The 25,420-nt window shown below is 37.0% G+C and overlaps 2 protein-coding genes across 3 annotated transcripts in view; one reads left to right on the forward strand and one right to left on the reverse strand.

The window, feature by feature from the left end:
* LOC114469485 (rabphilin-3A-like) overlaps positions 1 to 25,420 on the reverse strand; it is a 74,791-nt gene that overhangs the window by 22,099 nt on the left and 27,272 nt on the right. Inside the window, exon 1 of one of the 2 annotated variants that reach the window (XM_028457030.1) lies at positions 11,321 to 11,557. The exons of the other annotated variant lie outside the window; for it this stretch is intronic. The gene's annotated coding sequence lies outside the window, so the exon portion shown is untranslated. Of the gene's footprint in view, positions 1 to 11,320; positions 11,558 to 25,420 lie in introns of those variants that run through there. 2 annotated transcript variants of the gene reach the window in all.
* LOC114469486 (vacuolar protein sorting-associated protein 33A-like) lies at positions 16,038 to 24,508 on the forward strand. Its single transcript, XM_028457031.1, has 8 exons — positions 16,038 to 16,189; positions 16,690 to 16,755; positions 19,155 to 19,282; positions 19,367 to 19,553; positions 22,775 to 22,891; positions 22,986 to 23,160; positions 23,404 to 23,597; positions 24,338 to 24,508. Exons 1-8 carry the CDS (start codon positions 16,088 to 16,090, stop codon positions 24,491 to 24,493), a joined length of 1,125 nt encoding a protein of 374 aa, XP_028312832.1. The 5' UTR covers positions 16,038 to 16,087; the 3' UTR covers positions 24,494 to 24,508.

Raw genomic sequence — 25,420 nt, forward strand, 5'->3', positions numbered from 1 at the left:
CCCTCTGATGCTGCGTCTGCTGCATTCAGCTAGCAGCAGAGGCACCGTCTGTAGGGAGGATTTGTTATATTTTCCTTTTCCAGCAGCACTCTGACAGATGAGACATTACTCTGAATGGACAGTATTACTGTATATACACTGAGTGGAACTTCTCACTTGCAAACATGAATAATCCCACTTTTCCCTAACGTCATTGTCTCGGCAGAGGATGGAGTGAGGCGAATGAGAGACGGCAGTCATTTTCTCGGAAGGGGATCATTGATTCAGACAAGGCCAAAGTATCTGCTGTGGATAGAAATTACCGCATCCCAGAGATGGGCATTTTGCTGAGGTGACAATCCAATTAGCATTCGGGAGATAGTCCAAGAGAGCTTACACACCCATGTCTCATAAAGAGCTGTCACTATGGGCTGCAATGCTTTAGAAATCTGACAGTACTTTCAGCTCCTGCAGCCACAGAGCATCTCCATCTTTGAAGACTTGAAAGGTACATTTTTATCAGAACATAACCAATTAAATTTAAGTTTCCTGACCCGAATGTCACAGTGGACCTTGTTAACATTGTGACCTCAGACTTCCTCAGCTGCGATCTTTGGGATATTAATTAGACAAATCTACGTCATCAGTGACTGTCATTATGTGCAACAGTCGTTCTCGTACGTTTTTCTCCTTGTCTAAAGGATGACTCAGTCGGCTGAATCCTTGAATGGTGACCAGCACATTCTGGGCTGTGTTTACTCATTCAAAATGATCAAAATGATGCTTTGAGAAGTGGAAATTTGTAACCAACTGCTTGTGATAAGAGGTTGTATAAATCCATCAGGTGTAACCACATGTGTAAGATTACAAACAGGAAATACAAGCCAGAGATGGATGTAATGGAGTGATCATCATAACTCACCCACGCTGCAGAATCTATTGGAATGTACAGGATGTCATATGGGGGTGGAGAGGACTATTTTAGAAACCTGTGTTTCCCCCTTGAGATCTACAGGGAATACTATGTGTGCATTTGCATGCGTACATCCTCAGTGCGTATGATACATGATCCATTCAAATCCGTGTTCATTTGTTTTTCATTATGTAACAAAAACATGAAAACTCTTTTGCTTCGGTACAGAAAATGAAAAACGGAAAACAAACACCTGTATTTGTTTTTTCCATTACCGATGAAGCAGCGAGTGTTTTTTTTTGTTTTTCATGTTTTTGTTACATAATAAAAAACGAATGAACGAATGATACACGGATCCATTCATTTTCAGAAACCATATCATTCATCTTCTCTTCGACACTTTCGAAATATTCTTAAATATAAGACACCAATCAATGCTGTTATTACACTGAACCAAAATATTAATGCAACACTTTTGTTTTTGCTGCCAATTTTCATGAGAAAATTAAACAGTTTCTATGTACACAAAACCTATTTCTCCCAAATATTGTTCATGCTTTGCTCATTTTAGATTTGGAAATTCACCTTTTGATGAATTTCAAAAAAGTTGTGCCACAAGTTATTATTGATGGATCAGAAAAAAGTCTGTGTACTGGTAAAAAAAAAATTATTTTTTTTTTCTTTCTATTTAATTGTGTATGCTATCAAGATGCTGATTAGACAGTATGATTATTGTACAGGTGTGCCTTAGGCTGGCCACAATAAAAGGCCACTCTGAAATGTGCAGTTTTGCTTTATTGAGGGGAAGGGGGGAGTGGTCAGAAAACCAGTCAGTATCTGGTGTGACCACCATTTGGATATTGGCGGGAAGTGGAACACGCTGTTGTATACTCCTCCCTGAGGCACAATTGTGCAATAATCATGCTGTCTAATCAGCATCTTAATATGCCACACCTGTGAGGTGGGATGGATTATCTCTGCAAAGGAGAAGTGCTCACTAACACAGATTTAGACAGATTTGTGAACAATATTTGTGACAAATATTAAAAAAAAGTCTTTTGTGTATATAGAAAATGTTTTAGATCTTTTTCAGCTCATGAAAAATGGGAGCAAAAACAAAAGTGTTGTGTATATACTTTTGTTCAGTGGATTTCCCTTTCAGTAGTAGATTACTCATTTCAGTGTACCATATCAGTGAAAAGGAGCCCAGTGTTAGAGTGTCCTATCATAAAGGTAGTTTGATTTATGTCTTCAAGATTTTTCTGTAAATATGAGAGCATGAAAAGGCAGGCATGGGAGTGAGTGGACCGTAAGGCATTAATGGATTGATACAACACGCATTACTATGGATACAAAACACGGTGAGCTGGATGGTGATGGCAGTAGGAGCTCATGTTCATACCAACATCAGCAAATAAAAAAGCAGACTTTTATTTTCTCTTACAGCAAATTAATAGACTTACAGCCATCACATTTATTATCTGTAATGGTTTCATTACAAATATGTCAAACTGGCATTGATTTCCCATTCCAATTACGAGTGTACCAATTACAGTCCATAATCAAAGTGGAGCACCTACGTTTTTATTCTTACTCAATCATTTATACATTAAATATAAACAATAGTAAGACCATAGACCTTAAGGGCCTGTACTACAAAGCTGGATAAGTATATCCACGAAATCTCTCCGTTAGCGGGCTTCACCTAACCAAACATTGAGCCCTTGTCCTACGAAGCAGTATATAAACATGTTCACTTAAGAAAGGTGATTTCAGACCGTGTTGTTTGGTAACAAACAACACTGTTGCAACAGAAAAAGCAGGAAGAAAGGAACGCAGGCAGGAAGCTGCTGACACTGTTAATGCGTAAAAGTGTGGGATTATACAATATTAATCTATTAGATGATAAATGGACAGCGCTTTGATCAGTTTCACTTTATTAAAGGGCCCGTGTTAAGCAAAATCGACTTTTCTGTGCTTTAAACATCATAAAAGTACTATTTGGGCTTCATACACATGCCCAAAGTGTTTTTTCATTGATTCCCTCAATCATTAGTTAGAGGGTGCTTTGCTCCTTTCTTACTGCAGGGTGAACCCAAACACTTCGCTCCAATTTGATGACGCGTTCCCACTTTGATGACAAATTTGACACGGCACTGAACTGTAGAAGCCACGCCTCCAGGAAGCCCTCTGCCGTTATTGACATGTAAACAGACACACCCATGAAGGTGAGCATTTCAGCATCCTTCGCGCAGTGCTATGTATGTATTTTCTACAGTCTATGTATGTACCGGAGAACGCCCAGGCCCCGCACTTTGTCTCGTCTTTATAAAACAGCATGAGCTCCGCTACGGAGTGGGTGGGAGGAGGGCGGGCCCTACGTCACCGTGCGGGGAGGACGAAGTCAGTGTCAAGTTTATAGACACGCCCACTCATGAATATTCATAAGTAGGACGCAAATCAGCCGGTTTGTGTAGAGTTGCTCAGAAAGTGACTTTTCAGAGGCTAAAACTCTGGACAACAGGCGAGTTTGGGAAAATAAACCTCAAATACTATGTTTTTGGGGTTCTTAGAACAAATGGAGATGGGTGAAAAATAGCATGACATGGCATGACTTTAATGCCCAGATGTCTTTCTATTCAGGTAGTCCTCCTCAATTTATCACACACACACTGGGGTGGCAGCACATTGTTTCACTGCAGTATGTTCCTGTTGAGAATGTCTGCATCACTATTGCGTATGTATGAATGAATGATAAGGAGAGTGCCCAACTCAGGCTTCATCAGCTGACTGTAGATCAGTCCATCAGGGTAAAATTTAAAATATTTCTTTCCTAAGCGCAGCTGTTAAATCCACGCACCAGCCAGGATCTTCTAACAATGGGTAGGTCATTTTACAAGAGAACTGATTGGTCAGGAGGCGGGACATCTTATCCACTTCCAGGTTATGTGTTCAGCCTCAGTTACCATGGTGATTTAGCGTGGTAAGAAGTTAGCCAGCGTCCTAGTACAGGACACATCAAATACATCCCGGAAGTGAGTTGCGATAAGAGGAAATCCAGCTTTGTAGTACAGGCCCTAAATGCTAAACTATCCTGTTCATGATTGTCGATTATATTCAAACTGTACTTCACTTATTAAGAATAAAATGCTATCACATTTATTACAATTATTATGGAAAACCATAAACAGATACATCAAGACTTTTGAATAACTTTTGAGAAGAAAATATATCAGACCTGATTACGTGTAGTGGACACTATGAACAAGAAATATGACTTCATTCTGTTTTGAAGTTGCCACCTCAGTCTGTCAAGTGTTAATTAAGACCTGCTTTAAACATAACATACAGATATGAATGCATTGGAGTCTTCTGTGTGTAATGTGCTGTGCTCTTCTGTTCATACTCAGAAAGCTTACAGGGAGACCAAACAGGGCAATACCACCAGTAATCATAGGGGACAGTGTGGTTCTCACCATTTAAGTCACAGCTGTCCTGGGTTGTGTAGAAGAAAAATGTCAAGGTAAAACTTCTTAAAGACAGGTTGGTGAGTTGGAAAGTCAAGTCAAGTTCAGTCAAATCAATGTATTTATAAAGCACATTTAAAAACAACAGCTTTTCAACAAGGGGCTTCACAAAGTACACAATGGAACAAAAGAACACACACCAAGGCTATAACAGGAGGACTCTGAGACTGAAGTGAATGCCAAAGAACAAAAATGATGAACATAATACATTCTTAGAATAATGTTATTTTTAACCAGATAAGTTTCTACAACAACAAAGCAAAACTCCTGAGAGCATCTGCTCTTAGCATTCAAAAAAATATACATATGTGTATGTGGATAAGTGGGAGAGTGGGGCGTCCAGTAACTGAAGGGTTGGGGTTTCGAATCCCGCTCTATCCAAGTCATTGTCGTTGTGTCCTTGGTCAAGGCACTTTACCCACATTGCCTTGTATGAATTGGTATGAATTGTGCATGAATGTTGGTGGTAGTCACAGGGGCCGTAGGCGCAAAATGGCAGCCACGCTTCTGTCAGTATGCCCCAGGGCAGCTGTGGCTACATTGTAGCTTACTACCACGGGCATAACTGATGTGAGTGACTGGTGTAAATGAATAATGGTTTCTGTAAGCGCTTTGAGTCTCCTTGAAAAAATGTGCTATATAAATCTAAGCCAATAATAATTTTAACAACAAATGTGTCTTCCTCACAGGAAATCCAGTTGTCTTGAGCAATAAAGAAATTAAACAAAGATCCAAATAACTTCTTTCTAACCAATAAAAAATGCAACAAGAGTTTTTCTCAATGGGCAACCATTTCACTTTGCTTTGTGCTCTACTCGTAAATGCATTAGATATAGATACTCGACTTCAATTCCAGAACAACAATTCCCCTGGAAATTTTCAAGAATGAAAAATAAAAATGGGTTAATAAGAATCAAAGCTCTTCAGCTTCAAGTGGTTTCATTAAATCCCTATTGATGTTTTGGCACCTCATCTTAAAGCTCTACTGACTCACCACCTAAACAACCTTCACATCTGCTCAATACTGAGCCCTCATGGATCAAAATGTTGATGCTTGGATCAATGTCCAAGGTAACAGAGCAAATGAATCCCACCAATGATAAAAAAAAAATCCAGAGAAACCATTCGCTTTTCCTTCAAGTTATTGTGTGCATTAATTTTTCATCACCTATAAGAATTTTTTTTCCTCAGTAAAAACCCATAACACTGCATATTACAGCACATTTTTTCAAAGAGCTGCCTTCACCTTCATCAACTATTTAGAAAGCTAAGATGGACTGCGAACTGGTATGATTGGTATGGGACTTACTTTGATGTATGATACAAATCTTTGAAGATTGTATTTTTCACCAGACTTTTCCTTTTTCACGCATTCATTTAAAATCACAAATGTATAAAACCATCTGGGTTAATAAAAGCCCACATTACAAGATGCAGAACAGAAAACACAACACTCTATGATCATTGTATATTCTAAAAATACATTGACTGAGCTAGTTTCAAAAAATAGATATAAGTGAATGTTATTATTGGGTCTTCAATATAACACACCATAGCATGAGGTACCACTCACGCCCTGTCACCAAAAGGCACAAATGGCTGCTGTTGCTCACCCTCTATATCAAATAATCCAGTTTAGTACTGTGTCAAACATCACGTCTGAAAAATGCAGCATTTCTCACCACCAAGCTGAGTACGCTAAAGGTTCATACCTTATAGGTTAGGCTTGAAAAGAGGGTGGGGGTCAAACTTTCAGTGGGTCTCAGCCTTTATGTGTCTCTGCAGCTAATGAATGTCTAAGTACACCTGAAAGTGGTGATAATTAAAGTTAACATTTCAGTATCTTCAAAGTGCGCTCTGTGTGCAAGAATTTAATTAGAGATTTTGGATAAAAACTGCTGCCTAGCTTGAGTATTTAGGAAGCAATATTACAGTCCATGACAAATAACTGAGAATAGAAGAGAATATTGAGAAGAAAACACTTGCAAGACATTTTGGTTAATCATAACCATTCTGCCTTTTATATCTTACCATACTATTATATTCCGTATAATCATAAAGTCAAATTTGAAAATCTCTTAATTAATTAATTCTTATTCTTCTTTTTATTATTATTTATTTTTAAGTTTTGAGGTGAGATGATGTGTCCTACAGCCAAACAAGTTAAAAAACAAGCCAGTGTTTCTCAAAAGAGGGTAAGTGTACCCCTCGGAGTACGCAATGGCACTACAGGGGCTACTTGAGAGAATGAGTGAAAATTTAGAATTAACAAATAAAAGTTTTTCAAATATGAGGATTTTAAAATGTGTATTTTTGGTTTCAAATGATAATCATAATAATGATAATGAAAATGATCTTGATTAGAACTTGGGCTTAAAATACGAGGGTCAAACACCAGGTGGAAGATGACCAGAAATGATAAAAAGTGTAGAAATGTATCTTTTCAGAAGGCACTAAATACTGTTTCATTCCACTTATATACAAAGTTACTCTTTAAAAAGTGTGTAATCACTTATTCATTCCATCATGTCTAGAGTTGTTTTTTTAATTTATTTTATTTTATATAGTATTCTGAGAAAAATATTGTATGTGGACAAAGGGAGTACTTTGATTCAAAAATAAGAGAACAGGGGTACTAAGTTTGAGAACCACTAGGCTAAGCTACACCAAGAAATAATAAATAATCGGGTACAGTATATCAACAAAAAAAGATAATAAAGATTATGACCTCTTTGTCTACAACATTTAAAAACAATTTCCCAAATCATATTTATTCTTTCTCAATGAAATAAAACAGTTCTGTTTTCATAAGGAGGGTATGTCTTTGCTTCAGAACAAACAATAAAAATGCAATATCTACAAGAGGCCACGGCCAATAACATCAATCAATATCAAACCCTTGAATGGTCCCAAACTGGTGCCCCGGCTTTTTCTCCAGGGTTCCCATTACACTCACAACTGGGGTTTTTCATAAATTGCTGTGACAACTATGGGATGAATTGTCATGTTATAATCCCCTAATCCCCAAATGTCATAAGCATGACACTGATATATGTTGTAGGTTTGCTTTAAACACTTTAGTTTAGAAATACTGTAGATTTTCCTAAGCAGGCAACATATGTAAGTGTGTTTTGTCGTACAAATAGATAAAAGGAAATAAATACACATTTCTTTATCAGTGTCTTATCTGTTGATTGACTAAAAGAGCACAGGATTTGGCTTTTGATGCCCAATGCACACACATTAGTCACTTAGGGTAAGTAAGGAGACATGGTAGGAAGCTCCAAAACACCACCCACTCCTTGTTGCATGACACAACTTTATAAATCCCTCATAGAGAACACTGAGTTACTGACATAACTCATATGAGGCCTGGGTAACAATTATAAAGTACTGCATCACGAAAACCTCTACTGCAGGAAGAACACATCACTCAGCGTTTCTTAATAATTCACAACCCTTGCCCCCTTTCTTTTGATCCGCACGACTCCCCTCTTTAACATTAGTGCACACATTATGTCTTGACTTATGCAAAATGTAATTGGCAGATTTTTCCATGGAAGAAGATGTCAGACAGCCTGACAGTTTGTGTTTTGGGTAACAGTACGGATGTTAGTTTTCAGGTCGGAGGCATTGACACATTATCCATATTTTTACCCAGACAATGGCATTGACAGCAGCCATCTGTGGAACCATCTGTGACGACTCGTCACCCCTTAAAAGGGAGAGTGTTGTTGTGACGCTTTAAAATACAAACATACAGTATATCTACAGCCTTTCAGCAGGCATGGCTCCAAGTTCTGCAATGCTGGAGAACAAACAGGAAAGACAACGCAGTGTCCATTAAGCTACTGTCCTGTTACCCCGCTATGAGTGCTGGCTCTCACTTCAATAAGGTGGGTGGAGTGATGAATTTAACCAGCACACACTGAATTACCAGTGCGTGTCTACTAGGATAATATAAGTAAACCGAAAAATCTCAGCTGACACACATTATCTGAGAAAATCGAGTGTAATTGATAGAATTCTTTTGTCCATGTTCTCTTTGAAAACTACATCAGCCAACAAACAGCTATCGGACGCACAGCACTCAATTAACTGCACTCTTGCAAGAGCCGGCAGAGAGTCTAAAATTTGCTTGGCTGATGGTGATTCATCTCTGTATGCCCTGGAGGCAGGAGGTGGAACAGGCCGCTGATGCATTGGACATTCATGCTCCTTCAAATGCTGCCTATCTTATCCAGGGGAAACAACTAGCAGCAGACAGAGGCATTCAATCAGTGCAGTAAAGATTTCTGTTTCAGACAAACTAAAAGTTGCCTACTGCTGGGGTTCAGTCTAGATTAATGAATGTTCAAAAAAAAACAAGTCAGGATTCCTGTCAGTTGCTTCCGCATTATCCGTTATTGGTCAGATGCTGGATGTTTAATGCTATGCTGCAGCAGCAAACTAAGTGATGCATTGCCCTGGATGTTTTTATCCACATCACTGTTGGCAAACACTGGAACACGTCTCTTGTTTGGAGAAAACATGAATCATCGTGTAAATGAAACTCAACACTCTTGGTGCTTATATCACATGATTGCAGCAATTTTTTGTGTTAAACTGTGGAGAAAACTTCTTGCAAAATCCTTAAATTTTCCTCAAATTATTATACAATATTTCCTTTCATAAATAGAAATTGGTCACAAAATCTAGAAAATTTAAAGTGAAGATCCTGTTGGTAAGTAAATCTGTCACTTATTGCTTGGATGTTTTCAGTTTCTTACATACATTTGTATTTCATGTATACATATAAGTGCAAACTAGGGCATAATAATGTTGAATTTTTTTGTTTTCCCACATAAAATCTGTGGCCCACATGAGATCAAACTGCTCCGTGTTTGGCCCCTGAACTAAAATTAATTTGTCACCCCTGCAATAAAGCATGTTCACTTTCCGTCAAGGTGGAGTAAGTGTCAGCAATCGTTATAATCAGCTTATATTGAGTGAGTGTGATGTGGTATTCAAAAGGGGCAAAGAAGTGTTTTTTATTTATTGAACAACTTAGTGACTTTTTATATTTTACCTCTCGCTTTATTTGTTAAAATGACAACTTTAGCTCTTCTGTCTTCCAAAACATGCCACAGGGCTTTGCTTGTGTTAGAGGATTGTAAATCAATTCTCATTCACTGTCGTGATTGAGATTTTGAACTGAAAACCTTCTCCTTTCTGAAGCTCTAATCTGCAGCCAACAGAAGAAGAAGAAGGAAAAAAAGCAATTAAATCTGCCATAACATGCAAAAACGCACAATTGACACACAAAAAGCTGCAGATGATTTAGGCTGTGGCTCCACGCATGGTTTGTAAAGAGCACAGAAGAATATCAAGTCATGCACCTTTATCAACTGTGGTCATGGAAACAGAGGGATCATGAGATGAGAATCAAAGTGATTAAATCGGTGTGTATTTATGTCCTTTTAACATGTGTAGTTATGGTACAATGAGTACAACTGAGCAAAAATGTCTATACATATGCAGCTGGAATGAAAAACAGGAAGGTGGAAAGTATGAGGGCTTGTGAGCGAGATGGCTTCATGCTTCAGCTTTAAATAATGCATTGAGTGTGCAAAGCTCTTACTTCCTTCCTCCATCTTTTTTTCCACCTTTTCCCTAAACGCCTATAAATGTACTTTCACTCCACTCTCTTTGGTTCGTTTTGACCTATAGTGCATGTATAGATCATTCATCTTTTTGATCTCTGTGGATGTGCAAAATATTTTCTACATATACTGACAGCAATGCATGCCATGGCTGACATGAAGACAGAAAAATAGGGAAAAAAAAAGAGGTATGACCAAAAGCGATGACATGCACTCTTTTGGCTGCTATATTGTGTAAAGGAGGCAGCTGCAGATATCTCTTCTTATACTATATTCATTCTTTATTTCCCCTCCCCCATATTATCCCCGTGCTTCAGGTCTGTAGGAGGAGTTGGAGCTGGTGGAACTGGGCGGTTGCTTCTTTTTCTCTATCCTTTTCCCCCCATATTGACAGCAGGAGCCATGAATCGATTTGATAGCGTATGTCAGTTCTGAGCACAGACAGCTTCCTCCTGACCTTCCAAGGCTTGCAGGAAAATAATAACATCACAACAAGTAGAGCTGCTGATGGATGCTGTGACACCTGTCCTGTGGCACAGCTGGATCCTCTCTGCCCACATCTGCATATGAAAGCATTTCTCATGTTTTTTTTTTTTGTTTTTTTGTTTTTTTTTTTTTTTCTTGCAGGTCTGCAAGCTCTCCTAAAAAAATAAATAAATAAATAAATAAATCCTGCAGCAACGCCCAGGGACTGCAACCACATTATGCCCCACATCACTCACTGCTCTGCTTTCTTCAATCAAACCCTGAAACAAGTAGCCTATGAGCCATAGTGGGGCCCTTTACTAGTTTGGTTTAATTACTCTTAGAGATTTAGGACCTTCAATAATTGACATTTAGCAGCCATGTATAAATAAACTCAAAACAACAAAGACTGTTGTAGTATTCCAGAATAAGAGGTAGATTCTATAAATACATCTTGCATTGATGACAGAAGATGAAAAAAAAAAAAGATCTGCTGCAGAGCAAAAATACAACAAAGCCTAAGCATTACTATGATGTACTTTGATGTAACGCATGGGTTATTGAAAGCAAATATATGATCACTGAGCGTATATATTCACTAAAGTCCATGAATTTGACTAGAATGACACAGAAATATGCTTATTTAACAGGGGGCGTTGAAACGCGCGCTCCCGTCATCTCAGTTTTTTTGAATGAAAAGAAAAATGTTGCCTTTACAAAGATTGTTAATGAGAAATGAAAAAATAAATAAATGATAAAGCACATTGATCAATGCAGAGGATCGCAGCTCTTACCTGAGAGCCCAGCCCTAGCCTCCTTTCACTGAGATCTGTCACACAGTGATGCAGCGCTCCGATGACACCACAGAGTCGCTCATTACGCACAGCCGTGGGGGAGTTGCTGGTTGGTCTTCTACCAGTGGCAGTGTGTGGATATCACCACCACGATGTGTGAACTCATTCTCCTCGATTGCGTGGATGGAAAAGCGTAGGCATGGAAAGCCCTTGGTACCCTGAGAAGGAAACCCCTGAGTGAGGTGATGGGGGCTGGTGCTGATGATGATGATGATGCTGATGCTGATGCTGATGCTGAAGTGAGCAGTCATCACCTGATCCATGGGACTCTAACATGATGCTAAATGTGTCTCACCAACAAGACAGCCAGAGAGCCATGAAACAGTTTATACTATGAAATATTTGTAGCAGATGGCGAGCTATTCAACAGACGCACTTGCAAACACACGATCACAGTTTATTCATCACTTGGTCTCAGGAAGCAATCAATATGTGTGCGTGTGATAATAAATATACATTAGAAATGCGATTTGTCTGCAGTGCCCTGTCTAGAATGTTATACAAACAACATCAAACCTATATTATCTAACGTTTTATTTATGTGTTTCAAGTGAGCAATCGACATTTTATTAACATTAAACAAATGCTGAGGAATCGACATCTAAATTCTAGTAACACACACTATTAGTGGTCTGTATATGGAGATGCGGCGCCATCTATAGGCAAAATGTGTCACTGCACAAAGAAAAAGATGAAATGCACCTTGACGTTATCTCATTAAGTATGTGCATAATAATACCATGTGTTGAACCCATAGTTATTCTAACCCAAAAGGAATTTTACAAATCTTTGTTTCATGGTTCAATTACTCTTTTAACAGGAAAACCTACCATCCTGTGGGAATAAGAATATTTATAAGAATAGCTTTGTTTCTTTCAGTCATTGAAGCAATGTAGTGGGGTATTCATCTCAACTCAACTCAACTTTATTTATATAAAAATTACAACAAAGTCATCTCAGCGCGTTTAACAAAATACATGGTCCACAGTAAGAAAGAAAGAAAGAAAGAAAGAAAGAAAGAAAGAAAGAAAGAAAGAAAGAAAGAAAGAAAGAAAGAAAGAACCCAATAAGAACAAGCATTTAGCGACAGTTGGAAGAAAAAACTCCCTCTTTTAATGGAAAGAAATCTCCAGCAGAACCAGGTTCAGAGGTGACAGCCATCCGCTTCCACTGGTTGGGTTAGTGGACAGAAGGGCAAACAGAAAAGGATAGAAGGATAGTCAATCCAAATGTCCAAGGCTGGTTATTGAGCCATGAACCATCAATCAGGAACCACCAGCTCCAACATCAAGACACCTGAAACATAAAAGAGAGTGGAGGGCGAGGAGAAGGCACAGACTGCCGGAAAAAACATGATATACTATGATACACTCCTTCCTAGTGGTTAGGTTAATATTAATATTAAACGTCTAGCGGCTATCCACCATGCACCATGCTCTGAGTATGCAACCATTACAGACAAGATTTCATCTTGTAATGGGTGCACGTAGTGATCTCAGCGATCACTACAATAGGAACACTTGCCCGCATTTAAATTATTGCAACTATACGATGTACGCTTTAGTAAATGAGTAGGTTATGCTTGTAATGGTCTCTCGCAATAGTGTGAGATGTTGACCATTTATGTGTAATGGTCTGTGATTGTGACCAAACACCCCCGCGACCCTGATAAATGGGAATTAGCGGGTTTGAAAATGGATGGATGGATGGATTGTGACCAAACCACGAGACCATGTTCGTTTTTTGGTTATTGCTATTATACGATATATGCTTTAGCAAATAAGTAGGTTTTGAGTTTATTTTTGAAAGTGGAGAGAGTAGCAGCCTCCCGTACTAAGACTGGGAGCTGGTTCCAAAGGCGAGGAGCATGGTAGCTGATTTTAGAGATATTACGGAAGTGGAAGACGGCTGTCCTTGTGATTTGTTTAACATGAGAGTTAAAAGTTGAGTCCTGTGTTGAAGTTTATAGATTTAGGTTTAAGGTCCATGTTTTTGATGCTGTGACAATAAATATATGTACTTTAAAGTAATTTTTTTCTCAAAGTTGTGAAACTTCTAGCGACAAAGGCTTGTTTCCAGCAGATATCCAAAAAAATACAACAACAAAAACACAAAACATTTTTTTTTCTTACCTGCATTAATTCTCAGAATGTTCAGTATTCTAAATGCTGACATGAATGTTGATAAATGTGGGCCTTGGATTAAACCATCACATTTCTGCAGTCCCCACTGTGGTAAAAGTGGCCCATTCCTTTTACACAATGCTAGGATATTGATTCACTCCTAATGACTTAAACTATTCTTTCTTTCTACAATGTTTCGAGAACGATAACGTGTTTTTATATAAGCATAAACTGCTACACAGTGTATCCTGTAAATATTCAGTGTTTCAATTTTTTTTAGAGCATTATTTGAAATCGTATAAAATTAACTCTTCCCCAAAATTCTACACAAAATACCCCATAATGACAATGTGAAGTTCATTTTTTTTTAGATTTTTGCTTATTTGTGAAAAACAGAAAAGTATTCAGGCATTTGCTTAATAATTTATTGATCCACCTTTGGCAGCAATAACAGTCAAGTATTTTTGAATATGATGCCACAAGCTTAGCACCCCCATCTTTAGGCAGTTTGGTCCATTCTTCTTCGTAGTACAAGCTCCATCAGGTTGGATGGGAGACATCTGTGCAGACATTTTCAGATCTCTCCAGAGATGTTCAATGGGATTGAAGTCTGGACTCTGACTGGGCCACTCCAGGACATCCACAGAGTGGTTCTGAAGCCACTCCTTTGAGATGTTGGCTGTGTGCTTTAGGCTGAAAAACAAACCCTAGTCTGAGGTCAAGAGAGCTCTAGAGCAGGTTTTAAACCAGGATGTCTCTGTACTTTGGTGCATTCATCTTTCCCTCCAGTCTGCCAGTCCCTGATGCTGAAAACATCCCCATAACATTATGCTGCCTCCACCATGTTTCACTGTAGGGATCGTATTGGCCTGGTGATGAGCAGCGACTGGTTTCTTCCAAATATGACGCCTGGCATTCACACTAAAGAGTTCAATCTTTGTCTCATCAGACCAGATAATTTTGTTTCTCATTGTCTGAGAGTCCTTTATGTGTCCTTTGGCAAACACCAGACTGGCTGCCATGTGCCTTTTTCCTAGGAGTGACTTCTTTCTGGCTACTCTATCATACAGGCTTGTATGGTAGATTGGTGCAGAGATGGTTGTCCTTCTGGAAGGTTCTCCTTTCTCCACAGAGGAACGCTGACTAATGCCCTTCTCCCCTGATAGCTCAGTTTAGATGGCTGGCTGGCTAGCTTTAGGAAGAGTCCTGGTGGTTCCAAACTTTGTTCATTTTTGAATGATGGAGGCCACTATGCTCAGTGGGACATTCAAAGCAGCAGAAATATTTCTGTATCCATCCCCAGCATTGTGCCTCAAAACCATCCTATCTCGGAGGTTTACAGACAATTCCTTTGACTTCATGCTTGGTGTTTGCACTCTGACATGCACTGTCAACTATGGTACTATATAGAGACAGGTGTGTGTCTTTCCAAATCATAATGATCAGTGTAAACAAATTAAACACCTGAGCTCAATTTTGAGCTTCACGGCAAAGACTGAATAAGTGTAACTTCTGTAATTTTTTGTTTTTCATAAATTTGCAAAAATCTTAATACAATTTTAAAAAATGACATTTTGTGGAGAATTATGAGGAAATAGATGAATTTAATATGATTTGAAATAAGGCTGTAACATAACAAAATGTGGAAAAAGTGAAGCGCTGTGAATACTTTCTGGATGCACTGTAATTTGGAAAGAACTGCTAGTAACAGAGGAAGATTATTACTGTATTCATTCAATTGGTTTTTGGGCTCAAATGGAAAATCACTTAAAATGCAGGATTAGTAATATTCTATTTAATTGTGAATGTCACATTATGTACTTTGAACACAATAAAAACGAAGTTGATTTCATTATAAACCTAGCTGTTCATTTTATATGGTAAATTTTACATTCACAAATGTGAATTCAACAAATGTTCTCCCCTCTTTGTAAGCTTTCTGTGTGAATTTATAGAAGACATCAAAACTTTATATTCATACAAAAAAGCATCAAAACCAAAACAATATACGACAATGTTTTTGAAGTAGAATAATGACTGATTTACCCCTATAATGACTATATTATTATTATTATTATTATTATTATTATTATTATTATTATTATTAATTTTTATTTTTTTTATTTATTTATTTTTTTTTTAAATTTAAATTTCAATTAGGATTATTGCTTGCTGTGTCCCCTTTCTGTATATTTGTAAGTGTACACTTCTGACTTATTGTAAATTTGTATTTTTCAAATAAAATAATAATGTTTTTTTTTTTTTTTTTTTTTTTTTTTTTTTAAACTGGAAGTTTGCTACGCATTTTAACGACCGCACACTTGTACTTCCTTGTTTGTGTCTGACTTACTATTATGCCGTTCTTTAAGATTAAACATTTAGTTTTTTACTTGTGGGCCAATGGATGGATACTTTAACTAAAATTGTAGTAAACTTGATCAGTAAAATTACTTTTGTTTGCAAAGGAGAATGTTTCCCTACTCCGTATGGCAGTGAACTATCTTGGTACAGACACTCTTTGGTCATGTGACCAAAGGCGTAGGGCTGAAGTCAGCTGACTCCGCTGTGCTTATCGTTAGGAAAGATGGCGGCTCACCTATCCTACGGCAGAGTAAACCTAAACATATTGAGAGAGGCTGCAAGAAAAGAACTCCGGGAGTTTTTGGACAAATGTGCTGGGAGCAAGGTAAAGAAAAACACATTTACTTATGCAAAACATGGCGGAAACAGACGACTGTTTCCCTAGCCTCATACACTGTCATGCAGTTTTTACTATTGCTTGTGTAAATACTTCGTGGTATTTTAAGGTTTTTGGACATTTAAAAAAATACAGTAATGAAATAAATACTTTCAGTATTAACTGTGTAATTACACAGACAGTAATTAGGTAAACTCTCACACAAGTGACCGTTTTTAACATCACGTACTCGGAATTTTTAAGTCAGTGACTATCCGTACGTAACTGTATCGTATGTAGCGCCCCTCATTGGCTAGTTTAGATCACGTGGGCGCCCCTCATTGGCCAGTACTTCTGTTTGATATTAATACGTAGATTCCTAAACTACTTTACCTACAAACTAACCCTAAAATAGCACGGGGGTTTTACGTACTGTTACGTACGGATAGCCACTCCGACTTTTTAATGTCTTCCTGCTGCTTTGCTTATTATAAGATGTTTCTATGCAGGCCATCGTCTGGGATGAATACCTGACAGGACCTTTTGGACTCATTGCTCAGTATTCTTTATTAAAGGTGAGTCATTCTCTGCATAACTAATGTAAAACACTCATTAACAAACATTGTTTTGGTTTAGCTGCTTTCACTATTATGTTTATGTCTCTACTTTTGTGTTTTTCGCCCAACATTAAGCCAAACAATCATTTAATTCTATAAACATGTACTTCTTTCTATATTTTTATTTTATTGTTATTTATTTTTTTTGTAGCATTGCAGTTTAAAAATGTTTCTAGGTTTGTCCCACTTCCTATTTCCAGATGTTTACTTAAACCTTAAAGGTCCTTAATGTTAGACTTTGTCCTGTTTATGAAACCTTGTTCATTAATGAAAATCTGAGGAGAAAAGGAGGCACAGCTAATAGATAGATCGCTTTTATTGTCATTGTACACAGACATACATTTGTTGCCACTTGGCATGATGTTACCACACATAAAATAGAATAAAATCTTAATGAATTAAAGCGATACACAAATTCTTCTTAAAAAGGAAGCATACAAAGATTTATTATGGGTTGCAAATTATAAAAATAGAATAAAGTGTTTTTAAAAATTATCTAAGAAGAGGTTAAAGGCATATAGCAGTTGTACTTCTAATTTGGATCTTTCTGTCCAAATACCAATGTTGCAGTCAAGCCTTGACTGATCATTATTGTATTTTTGTGGTAATAGAATATACGTTATTTGTCACAATATTATTATTATTATTATTATTATTATTATTATTATTATTATTATTATTATTATAGGCAGTTAAATGCCCTTTAAAAGGTGGAAGAATTTGTTACTAATTTGTGTAAGAAATGTTTTTAGGAGTCACTTATATCAACTTTAGCCTTCAAGTAGGGCTTAACTATTATTATTATTATTATTATTATTATTATTATTATTATTATTATCAATATTGTAATCACGATTATAATCACAATTATTTATCATATGAGGGAAAAATCAGTGTTTTTAGTGCACTACTTTTCAACACTGTGTTTACAGTGCAAAATGAAATTGGAATTATAATAAAAACAATATTTAAATAAAAAATGTACCCAATAATTTAAAATGTACCAAAGGCTAAAGGGAATAAATACACTATTACAGAGTGCAGGGCTCGTATTTTAAATGTAAATATTGTGGATGATCAGGGTAATTTAATCGTGGCAAGCAAAATCGTGATCACGATAAAAATTTGATTAATTGTGCAGCCCTACCTTTAATGAAACATAATACCCCTTTTAAAGTTATTTTTCTTGCATATGCAGCTGCTAAATCGACTCTCATTCCAAGGTTGCATATAATAGTTGTCCAGATGAGCTGTCTGTCATTTCAGTTGAGTTTATCTTAAAAACAATATCACTTCTTTTTTTTTTTTTTTTACCCATTCATTCCTAATAGGGGTGTTGAACAAAATCGATTCGGCGATATATTGCGATATTACGTTGCGCGATTCGCGGATCGATTCTAAATGCGTCCATATCATTTTTTATTTATTTTTTTATCGTTATTTAACCGGGAAAGTCTTTACCCACTGCAGGAGACATTGCAATCTGCACAAAGAAGTGCACTGAAACTTGCGCATGTTGACCAGCTTGTGTTTTTTTTAAGTCTAACTTTCTGCATTTATTTGTTGTTCTAGGCATATACCTCAGTTAAGTTGCACTAAAGTCAAAGTTAATTTTTAAAAGCCACAGGCGGATTGTATGTTAATTTTTTTATTTTAATTTGTTGGCACATGGCATGTTAAAGCCAATGTTTTGAGTGTAAAATATGCAAATAAAATATATTTCATACATAATGTTCTCATGAAAGTCTACAAACTACAGATTAGTTGTTTTTTAAGTCATATATTAAAAAAAAATTGCAATAATCGCCTTATACTTTAATATCTGGATACATCGTATCATTTCGTGACTTATGTATCTTGATACGAATCGTATCGCCAGATGCCAATCCAATACACACCCCTAATACCTAATGTCCATGGGTCGAGACTTTTGTAACTAATTGGATAAAAGTCCAGTGGAACACAATTAAACCATAAACATGTCAAAGAGTAATTATTGTGCTTTCTACTGACATGAAGGATTGAATAATGATTGCATAGGTTTTTGCATTAACCCATCTTTACACTGAGTAACTATATTTAGCTTTAGATAGCACACCTGATGATTTATCATGGAATGTGAGTGTGGTTAATAATCTGTGATCTAATAGTAGTGATAACAGTGGAGGATCATAATCCCATGCAGCTTTCATCAGCACATTGGTGTGTGAATGGGTGAATTAGTTGATATTGTAAAGCGCTTTGGCACTACTTCATTGTATGCATAAAAGCGCTATATAAATCAAGTCCATTTACATTTACATGTTTGTGGGACTTTCCCTTTACCTTCCTAAAGCGTGTTCTTTGTGCTTTTAAAGGAACATGAGGTGGAAAAGATGTTCACCCTCAAAAGTGGCCGGCTTCCCCCGGCTGATGTCAAAAACATTATCTTCTTTGTCCGACCCAGACTGGAGCTGATGGACATCATCGCTGACAATGTGCTGAGGTGTGTTTATGCATTTAATAATTAACATTTGTATTGTGGTCCAATGTACAGAATATTAATGGGCTAGAACGTTGATGTTTTCAGTGAGGACAAGATGCATTCACCCCGAGAATTCCACATTCTGTTTGTGCCTCGACGGAGCATGCTGTGTGAGCAGCGGCTGAAGGAGCAATGTGTGCTGGGCTCCTTCAACAATATTGATGAGTACATCTTGGATCTGATCCCATATGATGGGGACCTACTCTCGATGGAGTATGAAAGTGCTTTCAGGGTGTGTATAAACCCACTTAACAAACATGCATCAATGAACAGTAAGCAGCTCCAACCAATATGATAAATGAATTGATTATTTCAATTTAAATCAACATTATTTACATGATTTTGTTTATTTTTTTACTGGAATTTATTTGTTTGTTAGCAGGTACTTAATGGATTTTGACAACATTTTAACCAAAGATGGACCTTATAACATGGAAGATTCTAGATGTTGACTGATATGGGATTTTCAAAGGCCGATGCAGATACCAATTTTTTTTTTTTTTTTTTTAAATTCAGCCGATGGCCGATATCTGAAGCCGATATACTTTTTTTTAAAGCACATTGATTATGAAAGACAATTGAAACGCTCATATGATATGAATGCGGGGTTCTTCCATCAGTCAAGCGGTGGCTGCAGCTGCCCACATGGGGTGCCTGATCAATATTCTTATCCTATTAAATCCTTATCCTATTAAGGATATAAGATAAGGATATTTCATCAAGCATTAATATATTATATCCTTATCCTATTATATCAGGTTTTTATGTGTAAGCCTATTGACTTCTACCTCTCTCATACACATGCTATTATTATTATCACTTTTTTTTGTATACAGTATTCATACATTCGAATGGCTGTTTTTTATGTTCTTTCTTTTTCCTTAATGGCTACTCTAAAGTGCTAAATAAATAAAAAAATATATATATATATCGGTCGACCATCTCGAATATTTCCATTACGTGTGACGGGATCCAGATTAATATACTGATTCTGGATCAGTTTTTAAAAAAAAAAAAAAAAATCTGTCTCATCATTGGTGAATTTTCAAAATTCATTATCTTGGTTCATAATTGACCAATCCTAATGAAATTTGACTCCGTTATGTCAGGTTTTTCTCCATTACCCACCGAGTATAATCCAGATCAAATCTAGTTGCAAATTAAAAAACAGTTGTAGATACCCGTACATTTGGACCTACTGTACCATTATTTGATGAGAGATGGACATTTCTTCCAAGCCTTTAAAGTGTGAACGATCGTAGCAGCATGATCAGGATCACTGATCCAGATAACTGTCAATATCTGTCAAGAGGAGATTTAGTGCTTGGCAGAAGCTTACGCTCCCTGACTACTCTTGTGTATATATATTTATTATTTATTTACAAGTTAAGTTATAGTTTTTGATATCATGTTTTTATTTGATTAATCTTAAACTACTTGCTTTAATGTATTTTTGGGTACCCCTCTATAACAAGGATAACACAGACATACAGTCATAGACACTAGTGTTGTGGTGGTCAAGACCGGTCTTGGTCTCGAGACCAAATTTTAAAGGTCTTGGTCTTGTCTTGGACTCTGAAGCATTTTGACTCGGTCTTGTCTCGGACTCGGGCTGCCCAGACTCGGGATTTTCCGTCAAGACCGTTCGAGACCAGCACTAATTCCTGCTATTTTTAAACTTTTTATAATGGATAATAACACGGAGAAGAACGGGATAAAACAATCCTTTATTCATTTTTTAATCCACCCTGTATAATGACCACAACCTTCCTTGATGTGACTGAGTGACGTGTGTGACACACTCATACGTGTGTGACACACTCATACGTGTGTGACACACTCATACGTGTGTGACTACGATTTCAGTTTGGACCGCGGAGGGCAAGGGAGATATGAACTAATCACCGGTAAAAATCCCAGTAAAACTCCAGAAAACAATCACCATGAATAAATATTATCTCCCTGGTAAAGACAGTAGCTCTAATAACTGGTAAAATGATAAACTGATGATATTACAGCCTGTGAAGGCTGGATAGGGGACGCACTTACTCTGCTTCTGGGTCCTAGTGCCAGCCGAGCGGTGAAGCCTGTTCCGTTTACCGTGTTTACTGAGGTCTGTGTGTGTTTAATAAGTCTGTGTGTGTTTAATAAGTCTGTGTGTGTCCGTGTGAAAGTCAGCATGTTTATGCCTCTGTCCATCCACTCTTTTCATTATATCCATGTCTTTTAAGGCTTTATTACATAATGTCGGCTGTAGTCCGGGCCGCCGCCATCTTGGATTATGTCAGCGCCGCAGAGTTACACAAGCCAGAATGAGTCAAATAACTGTAAAGAGGTCTTATATTAGTCTATTATCTTTTTAAAGTGGTGGGTTTTTTTTGTGGCTTTAGACTCCAATTACATTTATATATATAATATGTTCCCCACAATATAAACAGGTTCACAATATAATTATTTTAATAGTTTCTGTTTCCACTGTATCCAGAATAATAATAATAATTCTCAACAAGAACTATTGATTGATTTGTCACATGACTGTTCCAGGGTTTGAGTTTGTTTTATTTAGTTTCACATCTATCTGTAGCTCTATGTTTTTTACACTGATGACAACTTGTTTGTAGTTTTATTTCAGAAAGTTTCACTTTTACAATTACAGTTGGAAACCTTTGTTAATTGAATATCCTATTTACATTACAGTAACCAAATTAAACTAAATCAACTAAGTGAATTAATAAAATAACCTGTGTAAAGACTTTTTCAAGCTAGAAAATGATCTTGTGAACTCTGTCACCTGTTGACCTGCACAACTCAAAGAATCAGAATCAAGAATCATTATTTCTTGGCAGAAATACTTTTAAACACTTGATGTACATTCAGCTGACATAAAAATCTTGTTTTCAAATATGTAGAATAATTGTGAATTTATCAGTAGCAGTTGTAGTTTTATTATTTTAGTTAATTTTTTGCAGGCACCTTTTTTGTCCGTCAAATGTATTTAAAATAAACTAAAATTAAAGAGAGAATGTTATTTAACTGTCAAACCTTGTCATAATTTTATTTATTTATAGATTTTTTTAAATTGAAAAAAATAATGTTTATGGTCTTGGTCTTGGTCTTGGCCTCGGCTTGTCTTGGTCTTGGTGCATTCTGGTCTCGGGCAAGTCTTGGTCTCGGATAGTGTGGTCTTGAACACAACACTAATAGACACACCAAACACACGCTGTCCAATCAACATTAAGATGTTTTTTTTTTAACCTTTTTTTACCACACACTCTCTGGGAGAACATGCAAACTTCCCACGGAAAGACCACTACGTGTATTCAAACAGGAAATCCTTCTTTGAGATCTATAGATAGATAATAAACATTTGTGTTGTGCATGGACATCTCAAAAGTAAATACCATCAGCATAAGATTTCAACCCATAGTAACTATTATTCCTCAACTCTTTTAGGAATGTTACCTAGAAAATGACCAAACAAGCTTGTTTCACACGGCCAAAGGCCTCATGACCTTACAGGCGCTCTATGGCACCATTCCACAGATATTTGGGAAAGGAGATTGTGCTCGGGTGAGTGTCCAAAGGGAAAGAATAACATCAAGTACGTTTTGTATTTCAAGAACTTCCCTTTATTTCACTGTGAACTTCTCCCATCATTTGTCAGCACGTTGCCAACATGATGCTGAGGATGAAGAGGGAGTTTGCCGGTACCCAGAATCAGATTTTGCCTGTGTTTGATACACTTCTCCTCCTGGATCGTAACGTGGACCTGCTCACACCCCTGGCTACCCAGCTTACCTATGAAGGACTCATTGATGAGATTTATGGCATCAACAATGGTCAATATCAACCCTCTTATAATCTACATGTGTGTGTATAGATCTAGTATATATTGGCTCAGTCATGGATTTTGGATTGTTTTACTCCATGAACAGTATGTCTAGTTGGTGAAGGAGGGATACTGCAGCATGTTGGGGATATTACCGTTGCAGATTCTGACCTTTTGGTCAACATTCACAAACTTTAGCTCACTGCTTGTTTTGTCTACTCTTTTTTTTTTCTTTTAATTTTCTGACCCACAGGTTATGTCAAGCTCCCACCAGAAAAGTTTTCTCAGAAGAAACAAGGTGAAGCTAGCAAAGATCTTCCCATAGAGTCCAAGAAACTACAGCTGAACTCCGCGGAGGAGCTTTATGGAGAAATCCGAGACAAAAATTTCAACGCTGTAGGAGCAGCCCTCAGCAAGAAGGCCAAAGTTATATCTGCTGCTTTTGAGGTTGGTTCTTCTTTAGCTTGAAGTTATTAATGTCAGTATTTCCTTGATTTTTTTTTTTTTTCTTCTGCTGCTGCTGTAGCACAATCGAAGCGAAACTCTTTGATCCAACAATGCCCTTTGCTTTTAATGAATGATTGAGATCACTTTCAGACATGCATGCTAATGAGATTATCTTACAGTTTAGCAAAGGCCTTTCCAGAAATCTATGAGCTGAGGGAGGTGATGGAAACAAGATGAAGATAAGATTCAGCACTATTTGTTGTAACAGAAAGTGAAAGTATGCGAGCATAGAGCCAAACATTTATCAGATTACAACAAAAGCAACACTAAAAGATTTCATCTTAATCGCACAAGATGCCTTTTAATTTGGGATCGTTATCATGCAAAATGTTAATTTTGTAAATTCAAAGATGGGTTGTTTGTTTGTTTTTTTCCCAGTATACACCACTCCAGTAACCAGACAGTCAGTGGTTCGAATCCCACTCCTTTCCTGTCTCTACCGTTGTGTTTTAAGACAACTGGCAGCCATTTTTGTCAAAATGCCCAATGACAGCTATGGCCACAGATGTAGCTTACCTCAATTGGTATGACTGTGCTGTGAATGAATGATGTTTCATCTACTCTTTGCATTCCCGCATATGAGAAACACTTTATAATTTAAATTTTTTTCTGTTTTACACAGTTGGTGAATGTAAATTGGTCACTTTAATGTGACTTATTATTATTTTTTTGTTTTCCAGGAACGCCATAACGCTAAAACAGTTGGAGAGATAAAGCAATTTGTATCTCAGCTGCCTCACATGCAGGCAGCGCGAAGCTCTTTGGCAAACCACACTTCTATTGCCGAGCTAATCAAAGACATCACAAGTGCGTTGATAACTCTCTGTTATGTATAATAGCTACCAGAGGTGTATTGTAATGACGTAATTGTACTTTGATACAAGACTTCAGTATTTTTTTTTTTAATGATTTGTACTTTACTTGAGTTTTTTTTTTTAATTCAGCACTTTTACTTTTACTCTACTACCTTTTAAAAGTCAAAAAAACTTTTAGTCTGTTTACTTTTATTTTTGCCTTCCCATTACTCATTACAAATTAAAATATGAATATAATTAATCTGGAATGGGCATGTCTGAAAGCACGAAAAGAACAACTTCCGGTTTGCGTGCGATTGGAGATAACAGCTGGAATGGGATACCCAGGGCAGCAGAGATCAAAATGCTACCTCAGCAGTTACAGTTGATTAGGGTAATTGTACGTCTGCTTTTACCCGGACATGTCTTCTTTTCACCTCTTGTCCAAAGCATCTGGCCGGATTTTACAATCTCATCAAAATGTCTGGGTTCCACAGAATGCATCTCGGGAACACGTTATTTTAAAAGACCGTAACTCTGCTAATATTTTCTCTACATAAGAAATTCCTGTTTCTGAAAGTGAAGGAGTGTTTTTTTACAGCCAATCACTTGATTCACTGTTTGCTCAGGTGCTTTTTTTTTTTATCTTATCATGTCTTTTTCATTTACCTAAAAATGAAAAGAAGACAACAATTTAATGTACTTTTGATTAAGTACATTAAATGTGATCTGTTTTAAGACTTTTGCTCAAGTGATTTTTCTAATGGGTAACTTTCACTTTTACCAAAGTAATTTTTAGTTATTGTCCCCCACCAAAAAGTGGAAGGGGGATATACGTTTGAGCTCCGTCCTTGCGTCCGTCCGTCCGAGTTTAAGGGGACAGCTTTTTTTCACCCATCTCCATTTGTTCTAAGAACCCCAAAAACATCGTATTTGAGGTCTATTTTCCCAAACTCGCCTTTTTTCCAG

The sequence above is a fragment of the Gouania willdenowi genome, chromosome 9 (genome assembly GCF_900634775.1).
Source record: "Gouania willdenowi chromosome 9, fGouWil2.1, whole genome shotgun sequence".
In the NCBI taxonomy this organism is placed as follows: domain Eukaryota; kingdom Metazoa; phylum Chordata; class Actinopteri; order Blenniiformes; family Gobiesocidae; genus Gouania; species Gouania willdenowi.